We start from the raw sequence: 19,230 nt of genomic DNA, 5'->3' as shown, positions 1-19,230 counted from the left end.
TTTAATTTCATGAGTTGTAGTTATGTTTATCATCAATCCTTCCCCATATTATTATAAACGTAGAACAGTATTTCCGGAAAGGAATAATAAATACGTTTTCAATGTTAAACAATAAATTAAATGAAACTGCTCCTTGTGTGAAAAAGAAAAATGGACACGTATATATATATTTTTTATTACATTTTATACCTCAGACATTTAATCATAATTATAAATAACGTATCAACTGCAACCTTACAAACTTTTTATTAAAATTAAAATTATGCTACATATTTCCATGGTGGTAATCCGAGCTGAATGGCTTATTTTTCTATATTTCTAATATTTTTCTTATAGTTATATTGCATAGGCCTTTTAAGGAAAGACACTGCTTACTTTCATAACTAATATAATTTAACAGCTGATTGTTTTTATCATTTAATACTTCCAAACGTCTCCACCTTTCGAAGTAAGTTTCCCAATCTTGAATTCGTAAATTAGCACCGCAAATTATGAGTAAATCAACTATTCTCTGATTTAAATTTAAACACGCATAGTACAAAGGAGCATGTTAACTCTTTCGATGTCACTTCCAGAAATAAGGAGTTTTCGAACTAAAGTTTCGTGGTTTAATTCAACAGCAGCATACAGAGCAGTATGACCTTCAGGCCCAGGAATATTAACATCACATCCACGGTCTATCAAAATCATACATATAGATACTTTTGACCTGGATTGCAATGTGCTTCACTTCACAATTCCCGTTTACATCTTCCTATAGCATACAGCAGTGGCGTAACCTTAAATTCGTCGGCAGTATCAAGCTGACGAAGAAAGGTGTACATTAAAATATCATTTAAATTAAAATACTTGAATAAAAAAGTTTTAAAAAAATCTGAAAGGTTTCAGATTTTAAATTATGTCCAAAGGGGCGTTTTATTAACATTTTGTGTGTTACTTTTATTTATTAAATATCATGTTCTTCGCACTTGAACCGTAAAATTCTGTTCAACGGCAATACCGAAAAATAATTTTAAATTGAGCATATCTTTAGAATTTCCGATACACAGTCTCACGCGCTGGAGATAAAAATGTTCTTTCGGTACTTTTCCGTTTCGCCGGCGCAAATCTCGCCAAGCAGATTTTATTGGCGACAACATACAGTATACACATAAAAAATATTAAAAAATGTTAGTTATAAGAATTTTTTTGAAGGCCATAAACATTTTAATAAGGTTTAAAATTTTGTAAAAAGCCAATAAATAAAGACCAATAAATTTGTAAAAAGAATTAATTATGCTTTTAAGAATTTATTATGCTTTCATGGTTCAACATCCTGATTCACGGGTTCATATCACGTGACCCCAAGCGATCTGATCTCACGTAAACTACGCTACAAAAATCTAATTATCTCAGTAATTATCTACATTAATTTCAAGTTAAATCTTAATTTGGAATACAAGTTTTACTGCAAGAATTATTTCAATTCGTACGAATAGCTTACTCAGATATTATGTTAAACCACAGTGCTGTTTCGCTAGTGCATTCTCATTAGAATGGATGAATTTAACCCTTGACTTTGCCTTTTCTATATTTTTACCTTCGGGTGAGCGGCGTGATTACATCCTAATTGACTTAATGACCGCGAATGGCCTTAGGGCATAAAATTGAACTATCTGATAAAAATTCTATGTAATTGTATGCCAATATTGAAAGAATCAATCTGATAAGAAATGGCTGCAACTTGTTTTGAAAATGAGGAGTAAAAGGTTACCATTGTAAGAACCCAGCCTCAGTTGTTATTTTTCTTTTCATAGTTTGTCACTGTAAGAGTGGCAAAAATCTGATTTTTGTTGTAGTTTGTTGTAGTTTTAAGGATTTTGGTAATAAATATGACGCTTTGGAATTTTATATGTAAAGTTATTTTATTTTAAGTTTATTAGGAGAAAGGAGAAAGGTTCGTTCTTGCAAATCCCGAACAATTTTGGAGACAACGGAAGTGATCGGTAAAACAAGTCAAAGTAATTTTATTGGTTTTATCGAATTTAATTCTATTTGACTTGATTGAATTTATTTTTTATTGAAATGGAATCCTTAATTGAGAAACGAAAACCTGTCAGAGCGTCTTTTACGAGAACAATTACCGTATATACCCGCGTATAAGTCGACCCCGCCCCCACACTTCGACATAAAAAATTCGTAGAAAATAAGAAACCCGCGTATAAGTCGACCCCCCCACTTCCGAAATCGATTGAGAAACTTCGAAAAATTTTTTTAAGTACTACATTTATTCAAAATCATCTGAGAAAAAAAAGTAAATATACGATAAAAAATACCTTGGTAAATAAACAAAATCAAAATCCTTCAACTTCCGATTCATGGTCAGATTCGCCAAACATTTCATAGAAATCTTCTGTCGTCATTGGCTCGTCATCATACATATTTTCAGTCTCGAACTCTGTATTGTTACAATCACTACTAGAGCCTTCGTCGTCATTTTCACTTTCAAAAACAGTATCATATTCCGTGCCGTCTAGTTCGTTGCTAATACAACATTTTTTAAATGATTTTATAATCATTTCAGAGGGTATTTCGTTCCAAGCATCTTTAACCCACTGAGCAATTAATGTAATATCGGGGTATATTTATTATTGGGGGGCCGAAAATTCTTTGGTTTAATCGAAACTTACTCTAGTTAAAGTATGAAACTGTGATTAGTTCGCCACATAATTTAAGTCATGAAATTACTTCAAGTAAGTGACTTATTTGATAAGTCGTCCAATTTGAGTGCGAGAAGAAAACAACTGCATCATATAAAGAAATTTTTGAACTTCCGATTCTTTTAATTTTTTATGGCCCCGCGTATAAGTCGACCCCGCCACTTTGAAGTCTTTTTTTTGTCCAAAATATCTCGACTTATACCCGGGTATATACGGTAATGCAATTTTGCAGGAATTAGAAAAGGAAATTCCTCATGAAAAATCTCTAAAAACGAAACTTGTTACTTTAGAACGTTTATCTGTTTGTTGAACTTAATGCTTTTGATACTCAAATATTAAATTCGGAATTTTCGGTAGACGGTTGCACGGATTTTGGCGATTTTTTTTGGCGAGGGATACGACTTATGGTAAACCCTTATGGTTGTTGTCATTTTATTCAAAAAATAATGCCTTTTATGCATAAATTCCGTGTTTTTAAAATTATTTATGACTTCTAAATAATAAAAATGAATTTAATTTTGCTTTTTTTTAAATAAAAATTTTATTGTTTATGATATTTTATGGAATTTTATGTTGTGAATGATGTAATGTATGACGTCACATTATTTTAAAAGTAATTGCTTTAATATCTATAAATTTAATCTAATGTTTTAAACATTATTTATGGCTGGTAAATATTAAAATAAATTTAATCTTGCATTTTTTAAATATGATTTTATTATAAATGATTATTTAAATAATTTTAATTCTATGCATGATGTAATCAGCCTCTTCTTGATTGGTTACTGAATATTTGTGCATTACCGCGCCATTTTAAAATTTTATTTCTCATCTCTTCGAATTCCTCAGATTTCATTTTTCGATACTGTTAAAAATAACAAATGATTTTTAAACAAAGCGTAACCCGCATATGGTCATAGGGCAAACTTTGTTTTGCAAGGTGGACCGGGCTGCGCCCTAACAAAACAAAGTTCACACTAGTGTGAACACTAGACACTAATGAATAATATTGTTACGAATTGTCCAGGCGCGGTAAGATAGCTTCCCCGCAAAGCAGGTTTAGGGTTGCCAGAAAATCACAAGGAAAGGTATGGTTGCCAGGTTTGGCAAGAAATCGCCCATTTGGCGATATGCCATAGACGGATGGAGAACCTTCTGGAACAAATTCTTGCTGGTTTTTAGCCCAGAACAAAACACGCCTCGAATGGCGAATGATATCTCAAGTCAGGAAGACTCATGAAAGCGATAAATTATTTGTAAAAGTATTTAGAGGTAACACCCGACACAGAATTAACAGCCAGGGACATCTTGATACGCCCTTTTAATATTTTCTGTTATTTAACTCTCACTAACAAATCCTAAAATCAAATGACTTAAAAGGCCATGAATTCGGCTTGGATTAAATTACGAACAGATTGTGTTTTGAAGATAAAAGATTTTTAGGGCTTTGACACTGAGAATTTTTTGTTATCTGATATTAGGTGTCTAGGTGAATTCTTGGGCTTGCAAGTTAACAGTGAAAGCGTGTAGGAATTGAAGGGTCACAAAATTGACGTCAGCAAGAAACAGCTGAAGTACTTGCAGAAGGTGGCTACAAAAGATAGTTGAGGAAGTGTCTTCACGGAAAGGGGATCCGCAAAATTTCTGCAAATTGGGATAAGTGTAAACTTTCATGTAATGATATCACCTTGATAAATCAGTAGCAAGTTACAGCACAGCGTTTTCATTGACATGGTTTCCTTGAAAAATGCTTTAAATTGTAGCTAATAACAAATTATATTAAACAATTTCTGCGACGAAGTTCCGGTGAGGCTTGAGCAAATTTCAGTGTCATTAAGAAATAATAATTTAAAAAAAGATATAACAGAGTAGAGTTCAGACAAGTGTGAGGCAAATGAGGCACTTGCCACAAGTGAGACACTTCTGACGTATGCTGTCGCAAAGACTTGGCATAGTATTGGTGCCTGTGTCCCCCAGAAGAAGTGGTTAGTTTCAGTTTCAATGCATTTGATTGGATAATTAATAAAGCTGTAAAATTATTATTGGCTGTGTTAGTCCCATTTACGTCACCAGCGTTACGTAAAGGTTGCGTCACCAGCGTGATATGACTGATCTCGAAACGATGCAGTTCAGAAAAAGTTATTATATAATTTTCCCATTATTTTATATATTACATACATAATATTACATACATAATTTTATATATTACATACATATAGAGATAAGTATAAATTCACCAAAATTCTAAACATAACTATAAAATAACTTTCATGAGTTATGGTAGCGATTCGGATTTGTTTAATATTCACACATATTGATATATTTTTCCAAGTGCACTTATACGCTTTAAGCAGATACTTAAACGCACATTAAATTTAAATTCTTATTCTTTGATTCGACAGAAGATCCTTAAATCAAGTTTTATTAGCATCGCTTCTTTTCTATAAAAATTATCTAAATATTTTTCTGACATCGTGCCTCTTTTTTAAATATGCAACTTTGAAAAAAATCTTTGTATTTTTGTAAAATTATGAAACTTTTGAGCTTAAAATACAGTTTTAGTACTCCGAGTATCGAAGCTTTTAGCATCTGGTAATTCATTGAAGAAATTTTAGAAAAAATATCAAATCTTTCAGATTTTACATTATGCCCAAAGGGGCGTTTTTAACGTTTTGTGTGCTACCTTTATTTATTAAATATCATTTAAACCATAAAATTCAGTTCATCAGCAATGTCACAAGATATTTAAAAAGAGCATATCTTTAGAATTTCCAGTACACAGTCTTGCGCGCTGGAGATAAAAATGTTTTTTTTTTCGTACAGTGTTGCCATTGCTCGCTTTGTAATTATTGAATTTTTTAATCAAAATTTTGTTATAGCTTTGCACAATATGAATCCAAATTTGGGCTTCCAAATGTCCGTATTCCAGTGAAGGACTATCTTATTCAAAATTTGCTATCTCTAGGTACCGTCGTCTTTTCACAAGAGGACAAACATATCTACATTCGTGCAGATCCTTCATTATTGGATTTCTATAAATGTAATGCAGGGCTCTAATATTTGGTGGCAAAAATTTGAAAAGTAAACCACCGTTTTATAGTGGACGACGCAAATGCCAAAACGAAATTAATAGCCCTTCCGGACAAATTGCCCCTTTATGCTAAAAATAGATTAGCATAAATTGGATGTTGAAAAGGAGGATTTTTTGGGGCACCAGTCTAAAAGTTAGCTCCAAATTTTAAATGTGAATATCTCCGAAATGGCTTGTATAATTTTTACAGAATTTGGTTGTAATGCATAATTTTTTGAGGCGTGGAATCGAAGTAGGGAAATAAAACGCCATGGCATTCCAAAACGAAAAGTGTGATTATGTGTAAAAATACGCATGTTAGAGCAGTGCTATACATAAATTCAATATATGCTATGTGGCACTCTGAGGCATGAAATAATCGCAAGTTAAAATTCGTCAATCGACCTATTAAAAACGGTGCTGTAGACTCTTTTTTTCTTCTTTTTTTTTAGTTCATTGTACAGAAGTTAGCTATCTCTGCGCTATAACGTTCAATCATTTAATTTATTAAAGAATTCGGAAACTTTTATTTATCTTCTTTATTTGGAGCTTCCGCATTCCCAAAATCCCTTGAAAAATCCCTGTCGCTCTGATACGAAGCTCAGAAATCCCTCTCTAGCAGAGCGCTTCGTCGTGACAAGATCGCAGTTTGCCGTCTTTGATTGCATGTGAGACATCTCGGAATACGGCTGTTTTGGATAAATTCAAGACACATGGCGGCGATAAGGTAAATAGTAGTCCTTAAATGGTCTTAGATTTCTCTAAATGTACTATAGTAAAATCTTCAGTTTTCCACCAGCCTATTAGAGGAAGAATGTAACTCTTACCAATCTTCTCTAGCGAATCTATAACTCACCATTGCAATATATCAAATGTTTTAAGTGTTTGTCTCTACTATGTGATCCAAGTTGTGCTCTAGGCATAGGCCATATGGATAGTCACGTTTAGAGTGCGAAATTTCGAGAACACCATCTAAGTTGTTTTCTCGAACAATAAATATTCATAGGTATATTCCGTTTTCAGTTACAGACATGGTTAAATTGTATTTCGCGCCAAATCTATTGATTGCTTACGGTGACGAAAATACGAGACTCGTACATGATGTGATGTTTTGTATTTGCTCTTGTTCTAAAAAAAATCCAAAAGAATTTTACATCCAAACTTTGGTTGATTTTTTTTTTTTTTTCATTTGTGCTTAACAAGATAGTATTTTGTAAGCTGAGTTCGCCTTACTGAGGATACATTAACAGGTATTGCGGTAAATTTAAAATCAAATAAATAATAATAAGTTTAACATGAAAGATATCTCTTTGAGCTATAATAGTTGCTGAATATTGATTGCTTGTATATGAATATTATAATAACGTTTTAAAATAACGGATAATTTTTCAGTTTCTATGCGTGTGATTTTTCTTTTTTAATCTTATAATCTCACCTCAGTGCTGAGGTCTTCAATATCACTTCATATAACTTAACTATAAAGGCATAAAATTGTGTGTACGTGTAATATTTTCTTATATATGTTACTAGCATTTCACATATTCATAATAGGAGTACAATGTAACATCAAGCAGCGATCGCCTGCCGTAGACTATATTCTCTGAAACAGATCAGTGTTTCGGAGAATGTAATTAGGTAACGATATTGAGCATCACAGATAATCGTATTTTTAAGGATATTATTTTCCCAGCAGACCAAAATCTGTCGCAAACATGAATGATGTCTTAGGGGAGTTTCATTACGCTTTGTTTACAACGATTTACTGATAATTTTATTATAAATGCTAGTGTATTATAATGATGAACTGATAATTTTGTTACAAATGTTAATGGATTGTGATAATGTACTGATAATTTTATTATAAATGCTAGTGTATTATAATGATGAACTGATAATTTTATTATAAATGTTAATGGATTGTGATAATGTAGTGATAATTTTATTATGAATGATAGTGAATTATAATGATGTACTGATGCTTGTGGATACGCATAGTTTTGTTACAGAATTATTTTTATAAATAATCACGTCCAAATTTAATAATTTTTTGTTTTGTTTTTGCCATCATTTGTAAATTTTGATCAAATTATGAAACATTTTTAATATTTAATTACGTTTCACTTTTATTGATATGATGGATTTCAGAGAATTATTTTTTATAATAATAACAGGAAGTTCTCTTTCCGGTTTCTTACATTTAACAACAAAAAGGCCTGTTAATCAAATATGTTTAGGATTTTAACGGTGCTGGATTATTAAATATGCTGTATAGATAGCAATAAAATCCCATAACGCCGCAAAATGATTTTTTCCACGATACTTAATGCATTGAGGAAACGAAAGGCCTACAAACAGTAATTCTACAAGCATATTTAATGTGTAAAATTTACTATTATAAATAAACTTATTTATTTAATTGCATTTAATTAGTTCTTGTTTTGAAAGTAAGAATATATTTAGTGGCCTATTTGCTTCATGGATTCCGCTCTTTTTTCGATCGGGAAAAAAATACTTTTACAGAACATGAATATTTTCTATTTCTCTAATATAGATAGGTTAGACATTTTTGGCCATTTCGACAAATGTATCTGACGCTTTATGCCGAAAGATCTTGGTCGAATCTTCTTCTTCGTCATTAATCTTTCGCTTGTTACCTCAGAGGTCAATATATTTTGAATTAGCACGTAGTCAATTAACTTTCCCACAACGTAGCTAAAGGCGTAATAGTCAAGAATTTGGAATTCGCAAGCAATGCTCTTCTACAACTGTTTCATTTTTATCACCAGGAATTCAGGAATCTGGAAGGAGCAGGAGTAATGTATCGCTCGCTGTATGCCAGAATAACCAACAAAGTATCAAATTATCAAAGTTAGAGAGAGTTAGGCTATTGCCGTTAACTCTGTAGCGTGATTTTTTACTCCAGGAGTTATTGCTGGTTTACGTGGCATAGCAGTATTTATTTTGTTGCCACTAATTTCGGCGGTGGTTTAAAAAACAGGAAATATCTGAATCATGTAGTGAATTTCTACTACTTATGAATATCTGCGAATTTTTAGTTTAGTTTCTGGTTACTTCAGTTATCGCCCAAGGGATGCGTAGAGTGTTAGCATCGAGTTGACTCATTTTAAATTGTAAACAGTTAAATGAAAGGTACTTTTAACCCTTCTGTGTAGTTACTAACACGTACAATCAGGACCTAGAAAAGTTCTTTTTATCCCTAAGTACAATTGTCACTTAGAAGATGAGGAAGTGGACCCTACAAATTTATTGGAATGATAAACTCTTTAAGCTGAATAACTGAAGTTTCATAACGGTTTAGGCACATCCTCAAACATCTAACCTCGCAATAATAATAAAATATTTTACGACTTTTAAAATATAGCATAGACACAATAGTTAGTGTTGTGAAGACGTGTTTTATCTTCATCTTTGCTGTTACATTTGCGTTATATAAAATATAAAAGTGTTTGCCTTCTAACGTCTCTAACAGTTTAAATTTTTTTTATAAATCTAGTTTTGTCCGTTTTATGTTAAAGTTCCATTGAAAGATTCGGCTTGATTCGAATTGAATCTACTTACACAAATCTTACCTTTTTCTGATTCTTCACAATGAATGCTCATACTAGAACTTGTAAGGATAAAACTGAAAACTTTTATTGCTATGATTTGTTGACTTTATAAACGCAAATTCAATTTCATCCACTGCTTCCTGACAGGTATGACTAATACAAAATATTTTAAATTTAACAGTACATAATTATAAATAGAATTTAATCTATATTAACATCAAGTGTTATCCACGACAAGTTTAAAAAATGTATTTGAGCTTAAGTGGATAAATAAAAAGTATTTAATCAAAGATTGAAAATTAATTAATAAAGAATGAATTAAATAAAAAAAAATTAAAGTCAATTCCTACTTAGGTCAACAAAGAAAAATTTTAAAGGTACAAAAAATTTTTTAATTAAAAATTTTCAAAATGTTTAATATGTGAAAAAAATGTATTAGCGTAAAGTGTCATCCCCAACAAGTTTAAAAAATGTATTCGTACTTGAGTGAATGAACAAAAAGTATTTTATTAACGATTGAAAATTTGAACAAGATATAAGGAGAGCGTGAGCTAATAGTAGGAATTTAGAAAGAGGAAAAACACTAAATTTCTAGATACGAAAACTATGTGAAATGACTCTACGTCATCTGGTCAAAATAATAAGACAGTTTTCAAAATTTTTAAAAGCTATTTTACACAAATTCACCAGAAGAATAGTACGTACGAGAATTTTATTGGCAGTCAAGGGTCAAAATGCAATGGGAAAACTATTTCAGTAAAGGACTGTTGCTATTCTTAGAGCAAGAGGATCCATTTTCAGATGTTAAGGATAGTTTTTTTTTTCTTTTAAATCTGTAAAAGCTGTCATATTGTTGGTGTTAGATATGGTAACCCGTCTACTCAGAGCAACTCTCTCGTTTTCAGTTCGATTTAAATTAGGAGGTCGAGTTGTCCAATCTTTGTGCATATTGGTCTTTTCAAGATCAACCGATGATAATCCATTGCAGCTCATTCGACGAAAGTCTGTCTCGAGGTCATTCGTATAAAATGACAACAGCTTCGAATTGCCTTATTCACATTTAAAATAGGAAACCTCTGTATTTATGCTGCGATACATAGTTTGATTCAAGGTAGGTTAATTTGCAAGCGAAATGCTGACTATGCGTTACTTTGACGATTTTATTTCCAGTTTTGTCAAAACCACAGTATTTTGAGGTTATCTCAATTTACTTGATTTTTTTGCACGTTATTATAATTCATATATTAAAATTTGTACCTTCAGTTGCTTATTTCGAGTCTATTCCTTTATTTAGCTTCTGATCAATAATTTTTGGTTGCTTTTATTTAGAAATTTTCAGAGATTCTGATGTATAGTTCAGATTTTTTCTTCTATTTATAAACTTCGGTGGAGGGATTTGTTATTACACATGCATGCGCATTTTCCTCTAGAATAATTCCTCGCATCTGAATTTTCCAAGGCATGTAAACTATTTTTTTCAAATATTGTTAATTATATTTTATTTGTATCTACATGCTGCTGAACTTTAAACTATTATCTGATCATAGTCATTTTAAAGTATAATACACGTTACATATTAAAATGTTACCTAAAGTGCATTTAATTAGAGTGATCTTTTTCCTCTTGATTTTGTCACTGATTTTGAATATTCTACACACATTTAAAAATTTCGGACTTTCTGTTTGTTATTGTTGTTATTGTGACTTATCTCACTTGTTTGACAATAACAACAGAAAAAGGCCCACGAATTCAGCGGGGCAAGAAGTACAAGATTGCGTCTGACGTCAGCAAGAACCTTCAGCACGATACAGGTGACAGTACAACTTTGCTCAGCTTCGCCTCCAGTTTTGATGGATAGCATCGAAAATATCGGAGCCATGTTTGTTTGTTGTATTATACTCTAATTTCGAGTTCTTGGTATACACCCGGAGTTAATACTAATAATTTCTCCCACACTTGCAGGTTTCTGTTTGATTTCTTTTAATTATTCAAGCGAATATTATTCATTTTTTTTATTTTTTTATAATTTAGCTCTTTATTGATCTATAAGTTAAGAAGTTATTTTTGCATTTGTAATCACTTTCTTCCTGTATATGCGTGTGTGTTTGTGTATGTGGGTGTGTAGTGTAGTTTGATAAATACTATAAACACCGATAAGTGTAATTAATTTAACTGTCTCTTTTAAGAAGAAACTTTTCCTGACCAATTGATAGATCGAGATTTAATAATACCTTGAATGAAATTACTATGTGTATGAAATGACTTGACATTATCATTTGAATATTCTGGTTTAATTTAAGCTTTTAATGTATGTTGATAAACAAATTTGTTTTCAAATGCATACATTTGTTTTTATGATTTAGCTAATCATGTTGTCATTTTAAAAGCGATAGAAATCCCCTAAATTAATGGTTACTATTTTTAATAGTAGATGACAGCACCATTTACTTTAAGAGCGGAAATAAATTTTAATGACGAATTGACGAATTAAAAATATTTAACAATACTCCATACTAGAACATTTAAAAATATTTACAATCTTAATGAAAATATATGCGAATATATAAGATTTTAATTTAAATCCCTGCACGATAAAATAATATGGCTACTCTAGAAACATAAAAAGCAAAGTTAAATAAATTAAGAAATGCTAAATAATCCATAAATGCATCAGTTATATACTAAAGAATAAAATAGTGGAAGTGAAAAAAAATATTAACTATTTGCACATATTAAAATTTTAATAATAATAGTGAAAAAGCTTGTAATGCTTAAAGGTCAAATAAAAATAACGAAGCAATGTTAAAAGTAAATAGGGGATAGAAATATTTAGAAATCATTATTAATTGCAGGGTTACTAGTTGGAAATCATTTAAAAAATTATTTAGCTGAAAGCAAAAAATAAATTATAGATGATTCCGTGTTCGTTGATGGATCAAGTTTACTTTTCCGCAACCTATCCATCTGCAAACGTTTGGCACAAAGTGTGAGTGAGTTTAATGAGTCCAGTTTAATGAGTCCAGTTTAATGAGTGAGTTTAATGAGTCCAGTCAAAGTGTGAGTGAGTTTAATGAGTCACTTTTCAATGTGCAATGAGCTTAATGAGTCCAGTTTCCATTTTAAGTTGTTTTACAAATCGTTGCCATCCATAACTTTAAAATTAAGAATTATTAATTTAAATATTTTGACATTTTCAGTGTTTTCAAGCACTGAGTAAGTTTTTAAGTTAATAGTTCGTGTAAGTTTTATGAATAAACCTGCCAGAAGAGCAAAAAATTTAACCAAAAATGTGGAACCTTTTTCAAACTCCAAGCAATAACTATTTTTACAAGTAAAGATATCCGAAGCAAATCAGTTGGACACTTTACATCCATTTACATCCCAAATATAACTAGTATACCGAATACAAAAGTGTATGCCAACTCTTAACGTTCTGTGAAAGTGAACGACTTGCGCCCGTAACGCATATATTCGCCTTTTCGAATATAAGACTATTATGAAAATAGGCTTATGGGAACAATGATGAAATGCTATTGGTAACTAGTCGATGCTTAGTACGAGGGTGTGAGCTAATAATCAGAATTTATGCAATTTTCTGAATTCTTCTAAGCGAAAATAAATCTCTGTGTACATGGAGAGAAGAACAATACAAAAAAATTAAGGTTCTGTGAAAAATGTTTTATTTATTTATTTCAGCGTATAATTCTCATTTAATAATTTCCATTTTAAAATGGTAAAGCGCGCTTTCTTTTCGTATGTTGGTAACGTTTGCAAACTTATGATAAATATCGATAGTTTGGTAATCATTTTTAAAAAGTAGCAAATTCACCAACTTGCGCCAAGTAAATAATTTCATCAGTAAAATCCGCCAAATGGTACAAATATGATTGCTCTCATACATAAGTAACGATTTATATTCTTAAATGCGTACCCAATAATGTTTAGTAATATGCATTTTCCGAGACGACGTTTGGAAAAGGTATACTATTCCCTTAACAGCATATTAAATTCTTCTCTAAAATACATATTAAATTTCGTCATTTATAATTCCCGTAACTTTCTACGAATACCATGCTTGTTAGGCTAGTCAAATTCGTTTCTTCTTAATTTAATAAATACTGCATTAAATTCTTATATAAATACTATATTAATTCTTAAACACTGCATTAAATTCTTTTCTAAATTGCATATTAAATTTCGTTGATTAAAATTCCTATAACTTTCTACGAATACCATACTTATTATGCTAGTCAAATTTTTTTTCATCTGAAACTAATAAATGCTGCATTAAATTCTTATATAAATACTATATTAATTCTTAAATACTATAGTAAATTTTTCTCTAAAATACATAATACATAATTTCGTCATTCAGAATTCCTATCAGTTACTACAAATACCATGCTTGTTAGGTTAGTTAAATTCCTTTCACATGAAACTAATAAATACTGCATTAAATTCTTCTGTAAATGCCATATTAATTCTTAAATACTATAGCAAATTTTTCTCTAAAATACATATTAAATTTCGTCATTTAAACTTCCTATAACTTTCTGTGAACTATGCTTTTAAATTCTTTTCATCTGAAACTAATAAATACTACAATAATTCTTCTATAAATGCTATATTAATTCTTAAATATTATATTAAACTCTTCTTTAAAATACATATTAAATTTCGTCATTGAAAATTCTTTTAACTTTCTACGACTACCATACTTGTTAGGCTAGTCAAATTATTTTCATCTTAATTTAATAAATACTGCATTAAATTCTTCTATAAATACTATATTAAATTCTTCTCTAAAATACATATTAAATTTTGTCATTTAAAGTTCCTATAACTTTTTTGAAACTAATAAATACTTAATATTAAATCTATATGGTATCGGTTTATAGATTAATACATGTAAATGTAATAAATTTGAAAATGACCCCAATTATTATCATAAAAGGTTAAATATGCGAAACATTGGAAATTCTATGTGCATTTTGGAATGGTGATATTCAGCAGTTAGTTGTGCGCATAGGAACTAACTCAGCATCTTTGCAGAAATCAATGATCAATGTTTGACTGGGCAACTCAGAAGAATAACAAGATAATGAATTGGCAGAAATCAATAGAGGTGAATGGACAGTATTATTCCATTGCTACTATTTATATCCTGTACATAGTTTTGATTGCGTAGAATCGCAATCTCCTAATCTTTTAAGTACTTTTCGAAAAGACACTTTTCATGCTTCCCACATTAAGAACCATAGTATAATAATCTTGACTGATCTGAGATCTGAGATAGAGCAAATATATACTTCCTGAAGTCACTGTACTTGAAAGGATTTCAGGGTTCTAAGTTATTTGCCACCATTTTTCTTTATCAGTTTAATGGGTCATACTTTGGTTTCCCGCAAAGTTTGCCTACACAATTTTAATTCTGCATTCGAAGTTGAGAAGCGTTTTAATCAAGGTTTTCAGCGTTTGATTTTAAGTTGCTCAGCAACAGCGAAATACTTTATTCTCTTACTTAAGTATAATTCATCTTCATCACTCAGATCATATAGCTGCTTTCTTAATATGTTTTCTACCTTTGTATTTAGCTTATAAGGTATTTATCTTGCCTTCGTAGTGTAGTGGTTAGCACGCTCGGGGCATATTGGAGAGGTCAGTGGTTCGTGTCCCGGTGAGGGCATTGCTAATTTTTCTTCTCCCCAGCTTCGAAGTAATCTTGTAGAGACATTAGGATTTTTGGAAGCAAGATAGAGATGAAAAATTAGCAACCGCCTTCGCCGGGAGTCGAACCACGGGCCTCTGAAATACCGGCTCAGTGTGCTGACCACTGCACCACGAAGGCACGCTAGGAAAGCGGGAAAAATACCTTATATACTCCCCTTTGTAAAGGGCGACGACTGGGGTTTTTAGGTTACCCAATCGCCAAATGTTGGGTGTGGAGAGTCATCATCCACAACCCTTTTAGTTCGGGCGCCATTGTAGAGACATTAGGATTTTTGGAAGCAAGAGGGATGAAAAATTAGCAACCGCCTTCGCCGGGAATTGAACCACGGACCTCTGAAATACCGGCTCAGTGTGCTGACCACTACACCACGAAGGTACGCTAGGAAAGACCTTATAACCTAATGTCTCTGCAGTGGCGCCCGAACTAAAAGGCGGTGAATGATGATCCTTTATCACCAGGATTTGGCGACTGAGTCCCCTAAACCCCATTCGCCATTTAAAAGGGGGAGTATATAAGGTATTTCTCCCGCCTTCTTAGCATGCCTTCGTGGTTTAGTGGTCAGCACTCTCCAAGCGTATTCGAGAGGTCCATGGTTCGAGTCCCGGCGAGAGCATTGCTCATTTTTCTTCTCTCCTGCTTCCGAAATAACCTAATTTGTCTGCAAGTTATTAATTAAAGTACTGTGTGTACAATTGATTGCCAGTTGCTGGAAATTCTAATATTTTCAATAGTAAATGCATTAATATATCATCTGTTATTTTGCATTAAAGATTTTCTCCACGCAAAAGTTCAAGTTTCTGATATCTTCTGAGATTTTTGAAAGCATGTACATCTCTAAACTTTTAATTTAGCACGATTTTCAATAGACACGAAACCTCGTATTAATGATTTTTTCATTCATATGACTAATTAATGAGAAGAGTTCAGATTTAACAATTTCAGTATTAATATGACGGCAAAACTTGGCCCCTTTTCTAAGAATCAATTAAATCTGCTAATTCTGTTAAGAACGACATTTGAAATTGGTACATTAAATAATTGGTTTATTAAAACTTCTAAAATAGTTAATCAGCATGCCAAATTCTTAAAAGCGTTTGCACACATATCTACGTCTACAATCTCATAGACGAGAAAAATTTTAACTTCTGAAAATTCATCTAATGCTGTAACTGCTAATTTTCATTTTGGGGCATATGTTTTTACTTTATAGAATTAGAATTATATCTTAGTTGCAGTTATTTGTAATACTAAAAATCTAGATTTCAATTAGCTTTCACACTCCTGACCTCAGCATTTGAAAGCGAACATCATTTTTCATTGGACAAATCATGCTCTCAGAATGTTGCTCCTAGTAGCCAGTTCTTTACTAACGATTGTTTAAATATTCGTTGACTGGCTACATCTTCTCAGTGGTGCAGAAACGAATTCCAGTTTGTTATTTAATCATAATCTTTAATCGAAACCATGTTAAATTCCCCAGCTGTCGAAGCAGTATAAATGTGCCAACGTACTGATCTTCCTTCTAGTCTGTAAGAGACGATATACAGGGTGGTCATAACTGTCAACTGTATTTATACCACCGCCCGTGAACCCAGTCACATTCAGGGACTGACACAAAGTACCAGTTGAAGTCACACAAAGATGACAATAAACACGCCTGCTGGGCCTAGGGTCACACACCCCCGAGACACCAACAATTTTTTTAGGCTCCCTCTTTCCCACCGCTAAACACGGGCCAGTCAGAACCAACGTCCCAGCCAGAACGAGACCACGGTGGGGTGGGCTTGGAGCGATGACTGACCTTTCATAATGGCTACCTGCCAGCACTACACGGGATGCCCCTCTGATTAGGCTTTACATGGAATACCAAGGACAGCAGTGAATGAACGCTGAATGGCCAGGTGCTATTTGGCTACCAATACCCTGGTGGAGGGGACTAACACCTCCCGGCCCATGAAGAGTGAGTATAGAACCCACCCCATGGACCATCGGGAACCACCAAGTTCATAAATTTTATAACCCCGTGATCGAGACTGGTACACATCGTAGCCAGTACTTTGCAGAGTACTCTACGTCAGCCCCCCCCGGGGGGAAGGGTGGTCATAAAAACACTTCACCGGTAAATGAACTCCAAATAGCCTATTCACTCAACCAAACCAAAATTAAATTTCAGATTTGTTATTTGAAGGTATGCATTCTAGATTGAGATGATATAAAACAGTAGAGCCCTCATGGTTACAGTTACAATGAAAACATTTCGAACGGTAAAGCTCTCCTTTTTTTCTACGCAAATTGATCGGCGCATCGAAATTCCATAAATGGCATTGGAGAGATACACGTAAATGGCATTGGAGCGTATGGACGAAAACTGTCGGCGTAAAATATTTGCAAAGAACAGCGCTGTAAAGGACGGAGGACAACACAAGAGAGGAGATGAAAAAAGCTTTTATTAGAATTACGTGCTTTCAATATGCTCACCTTCGCGGACGATAATGCATTGCATGCGGGAGATTATTGACAACAATGACGATGGTAACATCGCTGAGGAATACGCAACTTCACAATTTATGGCATCTTTCGATCCTGACAAATCCCGTGGGTTTGATGCGTACACTTTAGATTTCAGATAACCCCAGAACCAGAAATCCATTGAAGTGATGTCGAGAACACCGGTGACCACGGAACTGAAAAGTTACGGGAGATGACTGTATTTTGAAACGTTGTACATGTTGAAAACTTAAAATCCCAATACCTTCTTTTCCCTCTCCTCTCTTGTGTTTTCATTGGCCTTTCACAAAGCTTTTCTTTGCAGACGTCTTACCTCGGCAGTTTTCGTTATACCTTGTATCGTTCCAACACCATTTACTTTTTTTCAATGGGCTGATCAGTTTGCACAAGAAAAAAAGGGGTGTTGCCTTTCGAACATGTTGAATTATGTGCACTGTAACCGCAACCGTGAGAGTTCTATTGTTTTAAATCATTGCAATCTCGAACACATACATTCAAAATAATAATATTTTAAATTTCCTTTCGATTTATTGAGCGGCTAGGTCACTAGGAGTTCATATGTCTGAGAAGTTTTCTTACCACCCTGTATTTAGGCAACGGTATTAGAAGGCTAGTTGTTGTAAGTACTGATGAGGCAATTTATAACAAATACTTACTCCTGCTTTGTTTCTATGGAATCAAATAAATCTTTGTATAATACTGAATTGTTGATGCAGGCACAAATAAAAATCCACTATCTACGCATTTCCTTTCTAGAAAATAAGAAATCATTGTTGATACCCCTAATAATTTTGAAAATTCCAAACATAATTTCGAACAGATATCAGCAGAGAAAAAATCTATTATTAAATTTAGGAAGTGGTTTTTAGTCCAAAGGGACTTTGTCCCTGAAGAACTATTGTTTTCGTTTTGCGATTTTGCGTTGAAAACTTTAAAAGGCTGCATCACTTTTCAAATCGTTGCCACCAAATACTATCGCCCTGTATTATATTTGAAGAAATAAAATAATGAAGAATCTGCATAAATGTATGTATGTTTCTCGCATTGTGAAAACACAACGGTACCTAGAGCCATCCAATTTTAAATGACGTAATCCTACTGCGAATATGGGCATCTGAAAGCCCAAATTTGGAAATTGTTTTATTATCGATTTCCTATTTTGTAAAACTTTAATGAATTTTTTATGAACAAACTTAACGATTTCAAATCGACCAACGGCAGCACTCTACGGGGAGAAAAAACCTTTTTATCTCCAGCTCCCCGCGGAACTGGTGTCGGAAATGCTAAAGATATACTCATTTTAAAATTATTTTGCGACATAGTTGTTAAACTTAATTTTATGGTTTAAGTGCAAAGAACATGATATTTAATAAATAAAGGTAACACACAAAACGTTAAAAAACGCCCATTTGGACGTAATTTTAAATATGAAACCTTTCAAATTTTTTCTTTTTATATCTTGACAGGAAAAGTAAATGTCATGGTAAATCGAGTATTTTTTGTAGATTTAAAGTTATCTTACATCATTTAATTCCAAGATCTACAAGTTCGCTCCTCAAAACTAATCCAAAGGTCTGCTCTCTATTCCTTTGCGCGTTTAAAATACTTAATATGAATTTTATGAATATTATTTCTAAGCAAATCAATATTTTT

At 32.5% G+C, this 19,230-nt stretch overlaps 1 protein-coding gene across 1 annotated transcript in view; it reads left to right on the top strand.

The window, feature by feature from the left end:
* The first annotated feature begins 6,371 nt into the window (after nt 1-6,371).
* The window catches only part of LOC118204566 (neprilysin-2-like), a 124,233-nt gene continuing 111,374 nt past the window's right edge, over nt 6,372-19,230 (top strand). The window contains exon 1 of the mRNA XM_035376876.2: nt 6,372-6,496. Coding sequence (XP_035232767.1) covers nt 6,483-6,496 — 14 coding nt within the window. The 5' untranslated portion in view covers nt 6,372-6,482. The remainder of the gene's footprint in view (nt 6,497-19,230) is intronic.

Source organism: Stegodyphus dumicola, chromosome 4 (assembly GCF_044657685.1).
Source record: "Stegodyphus dumicola isolate Sdum_Otavi_A_Nest chromosome 4, ASM4465768v1".
NCBI lineage: Eukaryota > Metazoa > Arthropoda > Arachnida > Araneae > Eresidae > Stegodyphus > Stegodyphus dumicola.
The sequence above is the reverse complement of the archived record's forward strand: the minus strand, read 5'-3'. Positions and strand labels throughout refer to the sequence as shown.